Source organism: Taurulus bubalis (assembly GCF_910589615.1).
Source record: "Taurulus bubalis genome assembly, chromosome: 9".
Lineage (NCBI taxonomy): Eukaryota > Metazoa > Chordata > Actinopteri > Perciformes > Cottidae > Taurulus > Taurulus bubalis.
In genome coordinates, this window is record NC_136597.1 from 17,957,283 (window position 1) to 17,979,247 (window position 21,965).

Here is a 21,965-nt window from a genome sequence, read left to right on the forward strand (position 1 = left end):
GGCCACTCCCTGTTTACATATTTGCTCCTGCTCAGACAGGAACAATACCACACCTTCCCAGCTGCGCCCTTATTTAGACTTGTATTTCATTGCAGGTACTGTAATCATTTCTATGTGAGGACAAAGATCATCAGCCCCTGAAGAGAGAAATAGCCCAGTATTTGTTGAAAACTGCTTTACTAGCAAGATTGCTGTGTTATCAGTCTGTTTACATCACATACAAAAACCTAGCGGTACATAAATATCAAGAACTATGAGTTCTTCGGTCATGTGCGTTGTCCTGCTTCAGTTGACTTGTGTGCAAACAGATGCCAGTGTTTTGGGTTCAAATCTGACTTCATGTTTCCATTACATTTATTTTCTGTGTACTTTCAATTGTAAAACAGTGAAAATCTGCTTAAGAAGCAGAATTCCTTCATCGTATCTGACATCACTCCGCCCTCTGCCGAGGACTTTATGAGAGATGTTGGTGAAATGACAAATTAAAAGACATAAAAAAAGATCATTAAATATTTTACACAAAAGTAAAAAATACACAAAAACAATCAAAATCAGTCTTTGGTAAGTGGAAACATAAAAAGAAAACACTTTGATTTCAACAACACACTGTACATAGAAGAAAAACATATTTACTAGAAAACTATAAAGCAATGATAATGAAGATCTCATGTAGGTGTATAAATCAGTAGCAGAGAGGGGAGTGCAGATCACATGTCCTCCTTAGTGACCAGGCAGTAAAAGTCTGAGCGGGCTCCATAGTTGCGTGAGCCCAGGTCCGACACGTCGATGTCGGAGGATTTGGGCTCAGCTGCAGTGATGGGAGCAGCAGGGAGGACGGGAGCTTTACAGGCCAGAGCCTTGTACATAGGGAGGCGTAGCCCTGCAGTAGAAAGAGGAAACAAAGGTGAAACATCTATCCCAAAATGAATGCAAATACATGATGTGTTATTCACTGCTGAAGTGTTGTGCTGTTTGGCCTGCATCAGGATTTTTATGTAAATTACTAATCTCTTCAGAATTTAAAATGAAATTCTTGTTTCATTCGTGCACATTGTTTGCCCCGGCAGATAAACATCAATTACAGCTTCAGAGTAAAATACATTCTTAGTATACAGCGACAAGAGGACTCATTTAAAATAATCAAAAAAATAATAAACTCGTGAGCTCTTGAGGTGCTCTAGTCTAGAGCTATGGGCAGAGTCAGGCGTTACCCGTTTCCAGTCTTTGTGCTAAACCAAGAGGAACGACTGTAGCTTTATATTCAGGTGAAACATATTAAAGTGGTATTATATATTCCTTTTATTTTTAGACTCATAGGTCCATATAGAAAAAAAACACAAATACAAATCTATTTATCTAACTTTCTGCAAGTAAGCAAATGCATTATGTGCTTATGTGTAAACAAATGTGCAAGCTCATCATGTGATATGATTTATTTGTATTGAAGTTAAAGATTAACTGTAGATGAATCCATGTTTGGAGATTCAAACAAGTCTCAACCTACGTCAGTTTCAATGCACACAGTGTCGTAAAAGAGAAAAGACTCTCTATCAGGTTGAGGCTTGCATACAGGCCATAACTATTCATTGAATGTGCTGTAACTCTGTTACGTTGTCTATTATGTACACATCTACTGCAATTTTTTTTTTTTTCCTGATCCGATGTGAAGTCCCGGGACAGGATGTGTACAGATTGTAAAACCCTCTGAGGCAAATTTGTAATTTGTGATTCTGGGCTATACAAAACAAACTGAATGGAATTGAATTCTAATGCAACAACATTCTAATGCAACACAAGTACATGAAAAAGCAAACATCTGAAAAGCATTTACAGCTCTGGAATAAAGTCAGTACCAGATAGCTGTTAAACGTGAGTATGCTTCACGCAATAATATAAAACCAAGCAGTTGCACACCTCACATTCCTTTGTGCAAGGTAGCGCAGCTTTAATATGCCTTTCTTTTATTTGCATGTTCAAATAGAGTGAAGAGTGAACCAAACATCAGTACTGGAGGACATATTGAGTCCGGTGGCCGTTGCTCTTACCCAGATCTCCTGCAGGGTCTGTGTCAAAGCGGCAGTCAAGGTAGTCGGAGTCGAGGCTCAGCATTGGGTCCTTGTCATCTTGTAGCACAGTCTGAGGGTCACCTGCAGACTCGCTGCGGAAGACGACTCTGCGAGGCATCGCTAAGGCCAGCTCCTTCCAGAAGACTGAGAAAGGAGTCTGTGCAAATCGAAAACACAGGAACCGAACACTCCGCCATTAAAGACTGCAGAAGTCTTACTTGCATGTAACATGATACAGAATCATCCTTTTCTACATTGATATGTATATGTATTCATTTACATTGAAACACATTTCTACAGAGAGATAACTATTATTGCACAATTTCTATATATAATCATTTTTATAATATTGTCAGTTAATAAAAACTAATATCCATGGAAATGCTTTTTTTTTAAGTCTGTTTCTGATTTAGTCATACATACATTCAAGTTTTTTTTTAATGATCTTTAGTGAAGTCTTTGCACATGATGGTGGTGTAATGTTGCTTCAATGGAAACACAACATGCACTCAGTGGGAGAAAGAGTCTATTATATGTATATTATATATAAACATCGGACAAAAAGTTCAAAAATTTGTGTTTGGTAGATTATTTCTCTATTCTAACAATGCAATACATGTTATACTGTTGGAAAGCCTGTTTATTTCCCTTTTAAACAGCGCCCCATTTGTGAAGAACATACATTGGTGGGATGAGCAGCACAGCTGAGTATGTGGGTTGTGCCCATGAAAAATTTGCCTAAATCTTCTCTGCTAATGCCAAACAGCGTATTCTGCGGTTGCTATTGACTCTTGCTTTGATCTTCCGGTACCCCAAAGGTGCTTCATTGGAGGCAATCTCAATGCAGAGAGATATCGAGATGAGATTCTGCAACCAGTGGCAATCCCATTGCTCCACAGTCTGGGACTGAACTCCATCCTCCAAGATGACAACGCTCGCCCCCACAGAGCGGATTCATCAGAGACCTGCTGAGTCTGGGAGGAGAGACTGGAATGGCCTTCAGCAGTCCTGACCTCAACCCATTGAACACCACGTTGGCCTACTTGAGACAGATCCTGCTTGAGTAGTGGAATGCCCTTCCACAGCAGTGTTCACCAGGCTGGTGAGCAGTATGAGGAGGTGCCAGATTGTTGTGGCTGTGTATGGTTCTTCCACACGCTTCTGAGGCTCCTGACTGTTTATTAATTTTATGAATACATTACAAAATTGCCAATACGTCTTGTTTCTTTCTTGTTACTGATAGACTTCAATCATCCAATCCACTAAACAAGAGTATATGGGAATCAGCTGTTTGGCATTGGCAGAGAAGATTTGTCAAATTGTTCATGGCGACAATTCACATACTCAGCTGTGCTGCTCATCCCAGAAATGCATGTTCCTTACAGATGGGGAACCGTTTGAAAGGTAAATAAACAGGCTTTCCAACGGTATAGAATGTATTGCCAAGGAGCATTGTTACAATATTTGAATAATCAAACAAACACAAATTTCCAAACTTTTTGTTCGATGTTTATATCCATTCCATGCAAGTTGGTTTTAGAGGTATTTTTTGGAGAGAAGCATACGGGTAAACTACTCATACTGTATTTAGTTTGTTATTGGTGTTTGTTTGCTCAGAACAGCACTACTGGGTATTATTATTATTATTAACTCTTACCACAGAGTTGTGCTTCCAGGTGAGTATGGTGAGGCAGTGCTGGTGCTCACTGAGCAGCTGCTTGATCTCAGGCCTCATGCATTTGGACTGACCCTCCAACACAATGAGGACCGGCCGCTGACACAACTCCAACAGGTGCAGGAGGCCCTGTCTGAAAACACACAGCTCCTGTGTGTCATGACAGGCCACACTGAAAACAATGCTCCAAATTGCAGCAACACTGACCTCAAGTGGTGTATTGTAATGGTGACATTACATGGTCATTCTACCAGTCAGTTTTATAATAGTGTTGTTTGAAAAGAATCGTTTATACATGAAATTATTCTGACCTGAAGTTATTGGAGCACCAGTCCTGCTCAAGGTAAGCATGAGAGAGCAACACGATCAAACGCCGAGAGCGACTGATGTTCATGAGCAATTCTGCAGAAGGTTCTGGATACAAATAATAAGGTTGTGCATTGTTATGACAATGTTTTACCCAAGAGCCTGTTTCACAAAAAGTGCTTACAAGCAGATGGTCACACAAATGACATGCAAATTAAAGATGCATTTACAAATGTATAAGTCTGAGGCATTTGTTTTGATTAGAGAAACGTCTCAAGATTGGATTGTGAAGATTAAAACTAACAGAAACTGCATAAACATGCAGTCCTATAAAGACCAACAGACAGAAATCTTACCTGAGCCAGGTAGAATATCGTTGTCATTGAGGTGCACCTTGAGCGTATTTTTATTCTCCAGGTGAGGTTTGAGAATAAAGTTGACAAACTTTCTGTCATGATCATTGTTCACATAAGAGATATAGGCATCATATAATTTGCCATCTGAAGACATGGAGACACAAACATACCAGTGGTGTTGATACTACTGTACAGTCTTATACATGATTATAGCAAAAATGTTATCACTTCGGAGGCCTCACCATTGAGTTCATAGGGTCCGTAGTAGTTCCTGTACCAGAGTTTGATGTTCAAGTGACACCTGGAGTACACAACAGCAGCTACAGCCAGGAGGAGGAGGAGAAAGCCAGCTGCAATAACAGCAGTTGTGTGGTTTGGGCCGTCTGAGCACACAAACGAGTCTGTGGACCAAAAATAAGCAATATTGAAAAAAACTGAAAAACACTCTAAACTACGGAATATGGATTTTGTCAGTAGAGTGGTTCTGTACATCGGGGTCAGTTCTGTGACGGTAATTCAGGGAGAAGTAACATGAATCAGAATCAATTCATGTTGTGAATCACAAGACTGATCCAGGCTTCCTGCCAAAATGCTGTAAATTGATACAGACTTGATGTATCTGTGTGTCGGTGGTATTAATGGCTGTGTGACAGTTGACAATGTGTGTAGAGCTGGCGGACTTTCTCCTGCTCATTAGCACACTGATCGTGTCTACAATACCCTCTAATACCCTCTAATCTTCGTTGTCACATTTGTGTGTCTCTTTCGTCTTTGGGTGGGTAATCTTTTAGGAAATAGAAAACAAGATGCAGGACAGAATGTAAGAAACCTGGCATACATAGGGTTGTGTCTTTAGTTATCTTACTTGAGTACGGCAGACTAAAGTCAGAGGAAATGTTCCTCACTGTGCAGCTGTAGAGCCCAAAAGCATCCAGCTCTGTGAGGTTGATCACCAGCAGACTGTTCACCATCAGCTTGCTAACAACAGGAGACCTAATATGCGGAGCAGAAAACTTGATCTCACTTTGAAATACCCATTAAATGCAGGTGCATGTCACTGATATTTAAAAAGCGTCAATTCACCACGAGGAGGTATTCTGCGTGTAATGTGTGTGATTGGTGAGGGGTTGGCCATCTTTACTCCACTGCAGCATGCCATCACAGTGCTCTTCTGTTCGGTCCCATTGGAGGAGAGCGGTGCAGTTCAGTGTCACAGTGCAGTCCACGTTCCTCTGGAGTCCGTTCGAGCCCCCATTCGGTTTAAATTCTGGGGCTTTGGAGCACAGAGACTCTGTGGAAAGACATACCACTGTTATCTGTGTTCTCTGCAGGAGCTCCAGACAATAGAGGCCTTTATGTGCACTGCCAGGTAAAAGCCAGAGACTGCAGCTGGAAGACAAGCTGAAATTAAATGTGTCCTTGCAGGTGTAGTCATTCAACTAGCCCCTTCAACCTCCCCTACAAACTCTACGTTTACTTCAGGGACAGATAATAGTTTACTGTGAGAGACACCCAATCACAGGATAAGGTTTGAGATGACTTCATCACATGAGGAAATAATACATACCTTTAACGACGAGACGCACAGTGAATGAGGCTGTGCTGTTGCTCGGTTGCGTACAGGTGTAGTTCCCTTGATCTTGCAAGGTGAGGTTGGCAAACTCCAGGTAAGCCTTCCCTCCCTGAGTAGGGAGCGGCTGACAGTCCTTCTGCCAGGTCAGCCGGGGCTCAAGGGAGCTCTGGGGCTTCAGAGGGCAGTCCAGCCGATACGGAGGCCTCTGCTGCCCCGCATAGAGCACCTGCTCCTTAAACCTGCTCTCATCCACACAAGACTGAGCTACAAACAGAGAGAAAGCGGATTTACACAGCCGTCTTTACCTTATGCAACAAAAACTGACTTTGATCTCTCAATTGAATTTTAATAATGACATAATTGAGAAACTGAATTGATGTGTTGTGGTCAAATAACTTCAGCAAGCAAATACCTATACGTGACTTACCTTCCTTTAGAGAAACCAGTTAGCCCACTGTATGTGGACGTTAACAGTTTGCATTCCCTCTGTACAGCTTCAGAAGACTGTGTTTAGCTTTGGGCAAAGATTAAGTGTCTAATGATGCATGAAGGTGAACTCAGCCAACTTTGAGCAAAGGGGCTGTTTTGCAGACTTAGACGAAAGGGGGATAAATGACTGGATATTCCTATTGCTGTTCATGTTCAACGAAAACAACGTACTAATGAATTGCTCGTCTGTCAGGACATATTTAAAACACATTTCGGACAATCCACTAATGAGCGCTGCCCTAAGAATCTGGATTTGTTCTTCAAGATATTCAGCGCATGCGTTAATCCGGATTTTGACTAAACCAGCACAACTGCCTGCTCTGGTTCCTCCTCGCTTCCCTTTCGCTTTTTTCTTCTTTTTTTCAACCGTTTCTCAAACAAAGTGACACTCATCCGGGTCCGACGTCCAGCTCAGGTGCCCATGTTTCCAGGCAGCAGCATGTGACCGCGTGACAGATACTGTGACCCTGTACTGACCACATGTGTACTGACCTGGTATTTACCCATCCAGCATCCCATAAACCGAACCGTTTTGAATAGTCAAATATACCAACAACAATGCGGTGAATACTACAGCTATCAACAAATGCAGATACTTTAAAAATGGATTTACCAATGAAGAGTTAACCTATGATATATGAGTAAATGTAAGTATGCATAATGTTTAATTTTGTACATCCTTACCCTCCGCGAGAACAGACTTGTCCCATTTCCTGGTGAACACCATAATAAAAGCGAATACAATCAGAGCCATGAGCCACAGTCTTCCTCCTCTTCCTCCTCAGGTAACAAGTGAGCCGAGTAAAGCGTTTTTTTGTGAACCTACATCACTACCTATAAGATACTGATTATTACTGTTTAATTACATTGCATGTGACTATGCAGACGTCAGCCTTCTGGTTGACCGACTGCACCTGGCGATACCTGCAACTCTTTCAGCTATTGGCTCCCCGTGGTCACGTGACGTTTCACCTACACTGACACTTGGGAGGAGACCAGGAAACTCACTAAAATACAACATCTACGTTTCGTGCGTCCTTAATTTAATACAATGATATCTCTAGTAAATTCAGACTTAGCGTTTGTTCTAATTTAAACCTCGAAAAGTATATCCTTTTAATAAGGCACATTTTATACAGGATTTATAAGTATTAAATACATAATTAATTAATCTCGAGGTTGTTATAAATCTTATTTTCTGCACGTTGTTAATCCATTCATAAATCTTCATGAGTTTTTCACTTTCTAATACTCAGTACACAGCATACTTTATAATAACCCATCATTTTGAATTGTAAAAGTGTATATGTGAGAAATAAACGTTTTATCATCAAATCAGCAGTGTAAAGTTAATAAAGTTAATAAATTGATTTTCAGCAGCCCTTTCCAGAAATTAAGTCCAACAGTCTAACCAGTTAAGGGGATTTTTCACAACCTGACAACCCAAAGTTTCTTTATAATGGTCCATTTTTTATTTACCATTAATAAAGTTACAAGTTTATAATCCCATTATAATGGTGCCTTGTATGAGTGTGGTATACTTTTCAAATATTTATTTTTTATCTACATATGATGGTCAAAATACTGTTTCAATACACTTCAAGTCGATACATTTTGGGATAATATTTTTTTGCTTAGAATTCGTGAATGTAAAGATGTTGAGACTAAGACAGTAGCATCAGTTCTTAAAAGACACCATGTCTAACTTCTCTTTATACAGTATATAGAATATAAAATTCCCTCGGGTCATTAAATCCCCACAATTGCCATAAACAATATATAGGGTTGACATGAAGAAAATACTGACGTAAATGTAGCTATTACTTAAATATCGGAATGTTTATACTCTCAAATCTGTAATTTGGCAAAACAAAAATATTACCTTTGACACCTTTTATCAGACAAGTTTAAATTCAAAAGACATTTCAATATATGAGGTCAGTTTTCCTCTTTTATTCAGTAATATAAAATAGTATTATGCAAAACATTATTGTGTCTGGTTTACAAAAGACAGCTTCAGACTCTATCTGCAGTAATGACAATCATCACAGCGCTTTTTTACACTATAAGGCAACATAGTAACACACAATCAGTACTTTATGTGCAGTAGCGGTATAAATTATCTTTAGGCCTTCAATAAAAACACTCACATGCGTCTCACAAATATAGAGATCCAACAGTAAGCTATCAGTGCATTCTTACAATAGAATAAGAACAATCTTGTGGTCAGTAAAATCAGTTACTGTACACTTTCTTTGTCCAAGAAAAATGTGTCAAGCTTCACAGTCCATTTTGTAGATTAGTATCCAGATAGCCAGCCATTAGCATTTGAATGCAAACAATAAAAGAGAGTGAGAGCCCTCTGTCTGAACTCTCCAGAAGGATGAATGGCTTTGAAGCTGACTCAACACTGATAGTCTGGACACTTGAATGCACAAGGCAACACTGGGCTCAGGGGAAAACGTGTAAACTTTGACTGGGATCACGCTTCAAATGAACTGCAAGAAAAGAAACAAAGGTTGGTTAGTTGTGGCATCTATGTCAAGGACACAACAATACAGCGCACATCTTAAAAACATATATATATATTTTTTTTATATATAATAAACAATTTATTAGAGCTACAAATGTGACATTTTGTATGTATAAATCATCCTGTAGGCAATTAGGGTTCAGTTAAATTCCAGTACCATTTGGGTGAAATATATATATTTGTTCAATGTATATCACTTATAATTCCTTCATGAAGATGAATGCTGGCTTTAGAAACTCTAAAGTAAACACTGCCACATGCAAGTGCCTATACAGTGGGATAAATAGCAAGGTTTCTCAAAAGTTTTAATGCATTGATTTGAAGTCAGAAGGTCTGCTGAATGTGATGTAAAACATAAGATAGACTGTCTTGCTTCTGAGATCATCACAAACATCCCGGGAGCACCTTGTGTTTCTGTGTGTTAAAACTGGCACTAATGGGTCACGTCATGGCCGATACCAGATCCACCTAATAAGGTCAGTATCCACTCCTATACCGGGCCAGTGGATTTGCATAACATTTAAAAAACAAAAGAGCAAGATTGCGTTTTATTTCAGCAACCGGCCGCCACAACAATGTAATCACATATTACTTGAGCCTCACCTGAGTTCCTCTTTTAGTCTGTTGAGTTTATCAAAGAGTCTATCATTCTTGACCTGCATAGGAGCGCTCGGCACAAACCAGGCTGCAACAAACTTGCATATGACGACAACGTGCTGCAAGCAGAGAGGAAAATGTTATGTTATCTCCCTTTCTATCTGTGAAAATGTGGTTTCATTAAAGATAAAATTCACAAATGTTATGATAACCAAGATCAACGATGTTAAACATCAAAATAGACAAACAGTTGGGAGGACATTGTGCGTGTTGTATTTGGTGCTACTGTACAAAAGAACTGCTAAAAGAAATCAGTGTAAGAAGATGTGGTTGGTGGTTTCTTGTTTGGTCATGAATAAAATGTACCTCAAACAGGATGACAAAGGCAAAGCGCACAGCTAAAATTAGCCAGAATTGTGGGGTAAAACTGTAGTCCTCATTGCTCCTGTAGTCTTTATACCTGTGAAGAAAAACAGAACAGAATGTGGATGTTATCTATCTTATCTCTCAATCACTCAGTTGATTATTCTGCTACCAGCTGCAGTGATGGCAACATTTAAGAAGAATGTAAAATGTGTTTATATAGCATTTCTATCCCCTGAGGTTAAACTGTCCTTACAGCAACAGTAACAGTGCAATACTACCAAGATATCTGAGCTGGCAGTTATTAACTCTAGTGGTGAGACGGGTCAGTGCTTTTGACTCTGTTGTTACTCAAATTATATGTTTGGACTTTGGTTTCTTCTGTCCTCATAATAACTTCTGACCGAACAGCTTCTCAGCCATTGCAGACCCATAAGATTAAAGGAACAAACCTGCAGTAAGTGACATTCAAGCCACCAGGAGTGACCATCTGACTGGCTGAAAACTCGTTGCCTATGTTCTGGTCGTCCATTCGTGCAATTGAGAGAGTGTTGTTGATGTATCCAGCCATGCAGCTTGAAAAGAAGAAGTTGTTTACTTTAAAGTGAGTGTTGCAGATTACATGCCAGAACATAAACATTTTCGAGGAGAATTCTCACTCAATATCCGTCACTGTGCCGTTGGCACATGGGCCATAGCGGTAGCGGTACACCAATCGGGGGATGAAGTCTGAAGACACACCAATGACCAGCCCGTTTGCAATGACAGCTAAGACACCGATAGCTTCCAACACGTCTATCCACACACCTGAGGAAAGGAGACGCTGACGTGAGGAGAATTTGATCTCCAATATAAACAGGCAGACAACATTTCAATTCTCAGTCAAAAGCGATGCTCACCAATATCGTTGGTTTTCTTGGGAACCAGTCTGCGCTCCAGAGCAACCATTTTAATGGCATCCAGGCGTATCTCAATGATATTATTAATGAGAGCTAGCAGAGGAGCGAGAGGAAACGCTGCCACAAATATGGTGGTAAAGCTGAACTGGATCACTGAGGAGAAAGCAAGAAATATATTATTTTCCAAAACCAGTCCAGCGTTTGTCTAGTGTCTACTGTTATTGCTGTTGAAGCATTCAGCGGAGTACACACCCATCTCCAGGAACTCATGGAACAGGCTGAAGGAGTCGACATCATTGAGACGGTAGTTGCTCTCCCAGTCTCGAAGCTTGCAGTTGTCACACAGTTCAGCTCCTTGTTTAGTCTCTGATTCATCTTTCAGATAGCAGTGGGCACATTTCCTCTGCAGCTTCTGGGTTCTTCGTCTCTTGAACCACCTGCAGAACCAGCTGATGCAACCAAGAGACAGTTTTCAAAACACCGGACACGATGTGAGTAAAGTGGATTTAACAGTGTTATTCAGTATTTAAATCACAAATCTGATTTATACTCACGGCCAAGTGAACTCAAAGACATTGCTGATGGTTTGCTTGAGTACCATTATGATGGCCATTTGGATGAACAGATCTGTGAGACATCCACTGGGATGACACTGCACAAGGGAGAGTAACATGTTTGAAATGTAATCAGATACAATATTTCAAAGGGAAAACAGAAATGTTTCATTCCAAATGGACATTCAGTGTTGCTAAATGAGATGCATGTTTATGTCACACACCTCTTCTAGTCTCCATTTCCCTGAAATGCGGACGTAACCACCAGGATGGCCATTTATCCTGTCACGAGTGTCACAAAAACACATTATTGGTTGGGTTGGGACATTGGGTGTTAATAATTAAGGACAATTAGTTTCTTTCATTTGGACTTTAATTTACGGGTCATTTAGGTTTCGACAATGTGTTCTATGGGTTTGGAATCTGAGTCTAGAGCGGACTATTTTTATATCGATATACAATACATATGACACCAATAAAAGTTCAATGTGAATATTGAATTATCGGCTGGTCCACTTGTTCTCACCTGCCGAGAAAAAAGGCCACGTAGAAGAGGGAGGAGAAATAGGTGAAGAACTGGAAGGTGAACATCTTGACAGTGAAGCTCTTCTCTGTGGCAGCAAATGATCTTGTTTTCTCTAGTGAAGACAGGCGTCATATCAGGTTTTATGCAGTTCACTATTTGGTCAATGGATGGCACAATCTCACCCACTTGAGACTACAACAGAATTTCAATATGACATTGATTACATCATTACCCCTATATAAGTTTTGAGTTACATGTTGGTGCACAAAATATGAAGATTTAATTTTGAGTGTTCCAACTAAATATTTTTTTATTTTACCATTTCCAGCGGCAGCTATTATAAACGGTCATCAACACATCACAGCTGAATGTGACTGGCTCACTGATAACAGGTAAAGCACAGGTGCAATCAATAACCTGATGGCTGCATTCTAATTAGGTGAGACAGTTTTAGGGCCCTGATATCAGGCAATTATAACTTGTGCTTCACCTGCCATGACAGGTCAAACATATCTGAAGGGGAAAAGGTCTATTAAAGGAACAGTGTGTAGCATTTTTGGGGATCTAGACAAGACAGAAATGTACCTTGCAGAGCGGCTCAGATGTACTCTGCATCACTGGGTCACATCTTTTTTTGGCTTAAAACTCTATTAAATTGAAGGCATGTCTACTCAAGTAATGATCCCTTGTCACATGTTGCAAGTTGTAAAGTTGTCTGTGGTTTCCTGTTGGTTAGTTTTTAGAGGCCTGAAGAGATACTCTCCTGTCTTTAACATTAAAATAGCAAACATGATGTTTCACCCTTTCGTTATTCAACTTGCAAACCTTCAGACTCGTCTTATAACCGTTTGGGGTTCTGACTTTGCTCGACATGACAAGACCAGCAGAACTTTTTTTATTCTACCTCTCCGTCTCAGACTCTTTCTCCCCTAATGTTTTAAACAGTTTTCTTCCTGTGACGTCTCACCTTCCTTCTAGCTTCCCCTCAGTGAGTTTTGCTCCACTGAACATCAGCTGACCTATCACGTTTCTTTACAGCTGACACTTATTTCCTCGATCAGTGTACATCGTGGCCCTTTTCTCATGAACATGATAATTCCCTGATGTAATGAAGACATTGTGCTTGTGTGGGGCCCACATTAACATTGCACCTGTAATAAGAACTGGACATGGACCCCCCCCCCCCCCATATTCTCATTTGTTTATTATTTTTATTGATTGTTAATTATTTTGTTTGTTCACCTAGCATCTGTTTGTTTATCTGTTTGTCGGAGGTTTGAATGATGTGAGGTCAATGTTGGTTACATGGATTTAAGTTCAGGCAGAGACTTGGGTCAGCTCAGGGGTCCTTTGGGGAAAAGCGAGGGAAAAAGCTGCGCTCGCGCTATTCAGATTGGTCTAGAATAGCATGAAGTATGTAGTGTGGAGCTGATCAGTGTGTTTCTGTACTTTTCAGGTGGGTGAAAGTGATTACATAGTATAAAAGTAGCGACACATGGACATAACTGTTTGGAAGGCAAATATGAATGTATGTCTGTTTGGAAGTTGAATGTCATGACGTGTCCGGAATATAATGAATCACTTAATTAGCTTAGCTAGCTAGTAACCGTAGTAACCATCTGTAGCCTGTGAGTGACAGTTGCGTGAATGTGTAGAATGTCGCCAGTGTGAATGAAGTTGTTAGTGATAATAAGTTGATATGTGTAAGTTATATAGGTATAAGAAACTGTATTCAGATTGGTCTAGAATAGCATGAAGTACGTAGTGTGGAGCTGATCAGTGTGTTTCTGTACTTTTCAGTGTGTTCGTGTACTGTTGCTCCTGTTAGTAAAGAAATTCTTAAAAAAACATGCACGCCTGGATCTCCTGTGTCCAAGTGCGCAACACTTGCCTGCTAAACTTGTCTTTGGCAGTTTTAAATTTGTTTTTTTAAGGGGACATTGAATTTGGGCAACTGTAGCTGCTGTCGTGTTCCAGACATTATTACTTATCTGTCTGTTATCTGTGTGTCTGACCTGCTTCCTTTCTGATTACCTGCCTTCCTGCTTCAGCGCATCTGCATATTTGAACTAATTAAAATGTACCGGTAAGTACACGTACCTATTTCACAGAGCTTCATGGCAACAATCCTGTTGATCTGCAAAGACGAAGACATTGTCACACTCACGGAGAATACCACCAAAAGGAGACAAGAGATGCACATTTTGAGACCTGCGTACCCGTGTCATGACAGTGATGATGAGGTAATGGAGGACAGCCCCCAGCATCATCGCTCCGCTGTTGGAGTGGGTGCTCAGGAACTCCCATGATCCCTCAGCCAAGAGCACTGCTGCGATCACCCTGAACACCACCAAGGCGTGTGTCAGACCAATGATCACCAATATCTGTGGAAACACAATAAAAACACTTGAATCACTACACTTGTGAGGGCTTCCATTAACTATGAAAACACAAATACCCTCAACTACATTTAATACCAATACCTGAACCTTATCAAACTTAAATCTGATTAATAATTCAACCTGAGCTCTAAAGATGTACAAACTATTTAAAGATGCAATATAGACAGAATTCAGTGCAATAATAGCTGCAAACAACTATTTGCTGTGTAAACATATAGTGAGGTAATGTCTCCCTGAGCAGAGAATTAAGCCACTCTCCCTCTGAGTGTGTTGTTATCTGTGCTACTCTGTCATAGCCGGGCTGGTGGCGTCTTCTTTTCATGCTTGTACATATGCTCTGCACTGCCCTCATACGGACGTTACAGTTGATAACGCCGTTCCAAAAGATGCCATCTTTGGGGAAGAGTAGCGCGCCCCCTCCAATTCCCCCTCAGGTAACCACTGTTAGCTCTGTCAGCACTTTTGCTATAGTTTGTACTGTTAGTGCTGTTAGCACCCTTTAGCTGCGAGCTGCCGGCTCAGCCATCGCCATGTTGAGAGTCAAAATGCACTTAATATCATGAGTAGCACCTTTAAAGAATATATATGAAGAGGGTTATAGGACAAGTCACCCACCATAGCTGTGACACAGATCAAAACCAGAGTGCTGCGGAGATAAGAGTGCTTGTATTCTTTTGGTTCACAGTTAACGTCGTTCACAATTTCAAGTATCAGTTCCTCCTACAGTTAAATAGAAAAATATGCACAGTTATAGTTCCAGTGAGCAATGACCAGGTATTACTGAAATGGAATGTCATGTATACAACTGATCATACCTCCTCCTCACACCAATCTGACACTTTCCATTCGCACACATAGGAAGCCCGATGTCTCTTCCAGAACTCCAAAAACAATGTTGCTGTGAAAATCAAGGATTTTTATGAGTCCATAAAACCTCCTGGAACAACAATATGAATGAAAACAAAGTTTACCCTTTGCCACTTTTGGGACATTTGGTATACGTTTTGCATTCATCTTTCTCTCAATGTATGAAAATATCCATGTCTTTATTTAAGGTTTAACATCTGATGAACAAGTGTTTTGCTTTTGCCATGTACATACATATTTTATTTTGGTTATAGCATACTGACACAGGGCTTTGTCACAGAGAAACATTAACAGTATTCCTTTTTGCAGTGGCTGTTAGGTAACTATACTTCCCCACAGTTGTGCTACTACATTCAATTTAGCCTGAACCCTTAGTTTTTACAACAGATACTAATTGGATGTGAGAAGAGGTCTGCCAACAGACTGGTAACATTTAAAAATCCACAAAAAAACTGAAAAGCTGAATAAGCTGAAAGAGCATTTATATGTTCTCATAGATTCATAGATGGCTGCTTGACCACCCCCACGGCCAGATGGCCTGGGCTGACTACTATGTGAGAAGCCAGGACGAGTAGGTTCTCTCGGTGATGTGGCATCTCTTTGGCAGTGCATATCTCAGTGATCATAAAACATCCAGGCAGTTGGATAAAATAAATGAGAGGCAGATAAAATACTTGTTTGTACCAGTTGTCCTGTAAAGCCAAACGTGTTCAGGCAAATAAACAGCATTGGAGAAGAGTTATGCATCCGGATTTTTAATTATCTTTTATTACATCGGCATTGGTTGTAATGGCTATAAAGCAAAATTGCATCTGCAGAAAGTATGATTGTGATATGTCTCACTTATCTATCTTAAACAGGGAACTAAATATTGCAAATGCATGACTATGTCTATGAACACAAGAATAATGATATCATATAGACACACAAAACTCACCCCACACTGCCATGAACATTGCAAAGAGCACTGTGCCATTATTATCAAACAGCAGGCTCACCTGTAGGTAAACCAGAAGACCATCAGTGAGCGCAAACAGACAGATATTCAGCCATCCAATGCAACTGCACTGATGTACCTTGGCGTATGTGCAGGTGTCGGAGAGCTTCCACACTTTGCATCTCTTGTCACAAAGGGGACACATGACTGTGTCAGCCTCACAAACCTCCTTTCTGCAATACAAGGAGTGCTTTATTTATCGCAGTGTACATGCTAGGTTATGTTGATACAGATACTGCGGTGCTGTGGAAAAACGTACATAAGGGGTGAGCTGTTGAAGAAGGCAAGGCCATAAAGGAAGACAATGACCCCGATGATAGCAGGCGCGATGAGCAGATACGTATACCAGCCCAACCAGAGATAGTACAAGGCCACCTTCTCTCCAAAGTAGTTCCTGACATGAGAACACACGCACACAGCAGGAGAAAATTCCGAAAATATACTTTATAATATGTCTATCATATGTGTCTTGTTTGTCATACACATAACAACTTAATAACATAATCAAGTGACACAGAAACATACAAAGTATGTTGTATTTCCCAACATAAATTCAACTTTTATTTATAAGGGTGTGTTTAAGCTTCTTGGCGCTTCAACTAGTTCAACATACGAGGACAACAAGTACTCGACTGACAGTGATGCTGTACACTGTATCTTCTCACTTGTTTGCTAAAATCACACAGCTAACATGTTGACATAAAGCTGACACATCTAATTACGTTATTTCACTTAAAAGCAGTGACATGATGCATGTTTGCATAGTGTGCCGCTGTTTGGACTCAGTAAACAAGTGAATCTAAAGACAGCCACTCTTATCTGTACCAGCAATAAGTGCTGGACATGATTTTAAAAAATGAGGCCAAACAAAGCCTGCTTCATGCGTGGGCGGCGACATGTTTGCTTGTTGTCTTGTTGTCTGGGGATGACATGGAAAACAATAATGCTGCAATAACTGCAACTGTAAAAATCAAGCAGGAAGATAAATAGGCTGTTGTGTTGCAGTCCAAACCTGACGGCAGTGATGGGTTGCCCTTGGAGACAGGCTGTCCATCGTGCCCAGCTCTTCTTCAGCTCTCTCTGCTTCTTTTTCTGAAATCACCAACACGAAGAAGAGCTTTGCACATATTGGTAATCGCAACATACAGTCAAACTGATTTCAGAAGCTTACGATGTAAAAACACAATCTACTGATTTTACTGACTGATACTGTAGATGCAATTACAAAAACATCCATGAGGCTTTATATTTTGAATAAGCTTCAGAAATGTATTCACATTTTAATTTCCGAGACATTTTATCTAAACGTCTTCACCCTCCACAGTGTTGAGGTAAACACACATGTGCATGCTAATGCTTATATGGGCACACACTGTTTGTATCAATGTATGTTCTCACACACACCCACATACTCCCAGCTCCTAATGACTCACTGCATTAGTATCTCTCCCATAGTTTCACTGTGAACAAATACTTTTCTGGCAGCAATGTATTGTTTTGAACAGCTCCTGCCAAGTTTCACTTCATAATTTTAGATTCTCTTTGTGAAAAGTAAAACACTTTAGCGGCCACGTGAACAGAAGAGATTTAACAGTAAGAAAATAGTCTCACTATATTTAGCAGGAGGACGTGTGGATCCACATAGGGAAAAGAGACTGGTTTAATCGTATCACTCTGATATCATTCTGACCTTATGAAAATGATGATTCAGTCTACTGTTTTCATTCTTTATTCATACAATCTTTTTAGTCTGCAGTTCATATCCAAAACCTGGTAATAGCACAATTAGCAGGGCCTATATGGTGACTATATTGCAGTCTGTCATAGTGATACATCATATATGCCGTACAAGAACGAGGTTTATACTATATGTTAGGATGTTTACCTCATGCAAGCAGAACCTTGCCTCAAAAACCTTCATCTTCATAAGATCCCGCAAACCCTCTGGAAAGAACAACAACAGGTGAGTGAATAGCATGAAAGATGAGGTGTTGGGTCACCTCTGGAGATTGTAAATACAGTTAGTCTTTCTCACCTCCTGAACGTATATAGGTGTGATTCAAAATGAAGTGGACAATCCTTATCCTAAAACAAGGACGAGTGTCACTTATGAGACACTCCATAAAAACCTAATTAAATCACATTTGTATGCAGCGAATATGGAAAAAACTATGTATTAAGATCACAGGGAGCACATAAACAATCACAGATGCTTTAATTTGCATTTGTGATATTTTAAATTGACAAAAATAGCTGCTGTACGCCGCATGTTTTACCTGGTGCTGAGTGGTACAACGTTCTGATCCGAGCTCCAGTTACAAGCATCAGACACTTTGAGCAGATACCTGTACTTCTCAAATATTTCTTTCGGCGCTTGAATCCCATAGAAGATGAGATCATCATCTATGATTTTCTAAATAGAATGAATAAAGACCAGATCAATACAATAATCGTGTAACCTTTCCAATAGTAGAGAAACGTTGTTGTTGTTTATATTAAAGACTTACGGTAACTTTCAAGTTCTTTTTTTTCAGTTCTTCAATGTATTCAGTTTGCTTCTTGAAAGCCTCTCTCTCCTGCTTCTCAATCGTTTTGGCAACCAGGACGAAGTCATATGATAGAGGTGTGTGCTGAGTGGCAATAATCATAAATCAGACTTCCAGAAATTATAAGGATGAATCTTAATCTGGCTATGAGGATAGCCTGGACTAGTTAGCTTGTTATTAAATCTAATAATAATAATTAATTAATTAATCTTACCACAGGAGGGAGTGGAGACTGGTCGGTGCCATTCTCTCTTACCACTCCCATCAATTCCAGTAGTTCAATACTGGGCTATACAACAAGAATTAGAAAAATAATACAAGTCATTCACAAAGTTATGTTAATTTCCTCACATTGCTCATATATAAATAATTGGTTTTCAAAGAGACAGTTCATCCCAAAATAAAAAATAAAAATACATCTGTGTTTACCTGTATGCTATAAATCAGTCTAGATTGTTTTGGCGTGAGTTGCCTAGTTTTGGAGATATCAGCCGTAGAAATGTCTGCCTTCTCATGAATATAATGGGGCTGTATTGCACTTTGCTTGTGGCGCTCAAAGCTCAAAACTCAACAGCAATGTCTCTTCATAAATCATGACCCGGTATTACAGATAATACACAGACCTTGTCATGAGCCTTTGTGAGTTCTTCAAATGTATTGTTGGCACTTCGAGCGCTACAAGCCAAGTGCCATATAGCCCCATTACATATTGGAGAGAAGACCGACTAAGGCCGACATCTCTAAAACTAGGAAACTCACACCAAAACAATCTATATTGATAAATAGCACTGCAGGTAAAAAGGAGAAAAAATATGTCAATGTTTTAGTGTAAACTGTCCCTTTAATAATAATTTAAAAAAGCTTGTGGAAATATGCAGAAAGGTCATTTCCAACGTAGTCCTGTTTAACAATGACGTGATGATGTGTCACTCAGTGTCAGTGAATGCCACTGTAGTAATCCTGACTCACCTGCAGTGACTGTCAGAGAAGTGGGTTAGTTTAACTGACTGAGCCTCATGACATGTGGATCTACTGACACCCTCATGCCGATCCAGGCTATTCACCTACACTGCCAGCACAGAGAAGGTGTGGCATACCTACACGTACAATCTGAAGAGCATGGTACCGGTGGAAGCACATATTACATCCCATTCAACCCTGAACATGGTGTAGTCTTGATTTATGCAAAGGCAGGCCTTGTCCAATATTTAGTCTGACAAGTGCAGGATTGGCAGCGGGCCTATGTTCAACATAACATGATGTTAGAGCAGCAGCTGGTCTCAGAACAGCTTCATTCTGAATCGGCATAATCTATGTGTTAAGTGTGAATATATAAGATCACCCACCTGTCTCCTGTGGACAGGCATGATGAGTAGGTGCTGAATGCAGATGCGGGTTCCCGGAATGAAGAAGAAAAAAAAAAAAAGCTTCAGTCACCATTCAATGATCCCAGAGACTCTCTGTCCGCTCCCCGGCTATAAAATGACATGATTGCACTTGAACAAGCAGCAGGCAACTTCCGTACTTCCCCCAGGAACAAACGTGTTATTTGTCCTACTAGCTAAGGAATGTAAAAGCGACTCTACCTGTTGCTGGTGTCACAGCGTTTATCTGTATCGCCTCCACCTTGTTTTCTCAGTTCAGTCCGTCCAGCGGGGCAACGGGCAATGGGCAATGTGCAATGGACACGCAGGCAACCAGGCTCTGTGTGTTTCAGCCGCACAGGGCAGACAGAGATAAGCTCGACTCGAGTAGTCAGGTGCAATGGAATGGTATATGTCTCTTGCCTCCTCCTGCTGATGCGAAATAGCACGCATCCACCACTAGGGGGCAGCAGATGCGCCATTAAACTGCAAATCACAGGCTAGGACTGACTTCCTACACAGTCAGCACAGTGACATTTGCTTTAAAGACATCAGCGCCTCACCTCTACCCTTTTAGCCAGGACATGAAGACTTAAAAGCATTTTCGAGGTCCATAATGAAGGCTGAGCAGATCCACTACCACTCACGGCAGAATAGGAAATGATAGGCCCTGGTCAACAAACCAACATCAAAACAAACACAATAAATGCATTGTGACTATTACAACTTAAATTCATCATAAATATTATATTATATTATCAATGTTGAGCTACAAGCTGAATTAAAAACATGTTTCAATAAATCATGTTTCAATAAATCATGCTCCCACCATTTAACATCTAATAAGGCATTAGATCTTACATGGTGGGAGCATGATTTATTGAATATGTAACGAATGTTAACCTTACTCATTCATCTCGTGTTTACAGTAGCTTTCCAAGTTGCTGCAGCAGCTTAACTTCGACTACAAATGTCCCTCTTTTGACAACAAACAAAACATGTCCACATTTAGAGGAAGTACCAAAACAAAATAAAACAATAATAGTTAATGATTGAAAAATTCACAAGATTGACCCACTGCTACTTTTTAGAGGGGGAAAGTAACGATACTGTAACTTGTGCTTTACTTGAGAATGTATATGTTATACACTATATGGCCCTCTTATTGCAGTATACAACATATATGACCAACCTATTTAACAATGATGCAGTGTGAACGATTAACCAACAAGTACAAATATCAAACTTTACTCCACCTTAACCACCTCATTCCACTGCTGCTTGACACCACATATAAATCCTATAATGTAATGTACATATTATTAGGCTTTTGAAAGGTAAATTATCTTAATGGATACTTTTCATACTTAAAATATATAGAATTTTTCTACATTTGTGTCTTGCTGTTTGAATAGCAGTAGGCCTATATTCCCATATTTTTTGTAATCTTTATCTGCTTTAAATTATCATGACACTACAAGCTTGTGTGTGTGTGTGTGTGTTTGTGTGTGTGTGTGTGTGTGCGTGTGTGTGTGCGCGTGCGTGTGTGTGTGTGTGTGTGTGTGTGTGTGTGTGTGTGTGTGTGTGTGTGTGTGTGTGTGTGTGTGTGTGCGTGTTGTTGTTGTTTTGTATGTCTTACATGAGATTCCTATCACCACAGTCTTACAGACCTATTTCTGGGCCCATCCTTTCTCTTTGACTGTAAAAAATAAAACCTAACATATCAAACGGGTGGCCCTCTGTGCCTTGTTATTAAAGATGAGTTTTGCCATTAGCCTTGGAAACCTTGGAAAGCAGCGCACACCCAGGAGGACCCACATGAGGAGCAGAGGCTATGTGAGCCTCAAGAAAA

At 40.2% G+C, this 21,965-nt stretch overlaps 2 protein-coding genes across 2 annotated transcripts; both read right to left on the reverse strand.

Annotated features, from left to right (window-relative positions):
• Positions 1 to 235: 235 nt before the first annotated feature.
• sigirr (single immunoglobulin and toll-interleukin 1 receptor (TIR) domain) lies at positions 236 to 7,219 on the reverse strand (the record flags this gene model as incomplete). The annotated part of the gene is made up of 10 exons (XM_079223847.1): positions 236 to 880; positions 2,046 to 2,223; positions 3,724 to 3,874; positions 4,053 to 4,155; positions 4,404 to 4,547; positions 4,646 to 4,804; positions 5,269 to 5,396; positions 5,487 to 5,694; positions 5,971 to 6,240; positions 7,150 to 7,219. The coding sequence occupies 10 exons, from the start codon at positions 7,217 to 7,219 to the stop codon at positions 708 to 710; spliced, it is 1,584 nt and encodes a 527-aa protein (XP_079079973.1). The 3' UTR covers positions 236 to 707.
• A 1,190-nt stretch (positions 7,220 to 8,409) lies between these two features.
• Positions 8,410 to 20,116, reverse strand: LOC306741683 (anoctamin-9; the record flags this gene model as incomplete). The annotated part of the gene is made up of 24 exons (XM_079223998.1): positions 8,410 to 8,963; positions 9,602 to 9,714; positions 9,962 to 10,055; positions 10,411 to 10,533; positions 10,618 to 10,765; positions 10,858 to 11,010; positions 11,110 to 11,306; positions 11,412 to 11,509; positions 11,636 to 11,693; positions 11,938 to 12,049; positions 14,038 to 14,074; positions 14,157 to 14,321; positions 14,955 to 15,059; positions 15,155 to 15,237; positions 16,144 to 16,204; positions 16,283 to 16,376; positions 16,463 to 16,597; positions 17,216 to 17,295; positions 18,089 to 18,147; positions 18,239 to 18,288; positions 18,480 to 18,616; positions 18,711 to 18,833; positions 18,964 to 19,038; positions 20,096 to 20,116. The coding sequence occupies 24 exons, from the start codon at positions 20,114 to 20,116 to the stop codon at positions 8,948 to 8,950; spliced, it is 2,337 nt and encodes a 778-aa protein (XP_079080124.1). The 3' UTR covers positions 8,410 to 8,947.
• Positions 20,117 to 21,965: the final 1,849 nt, after the last annotated feature.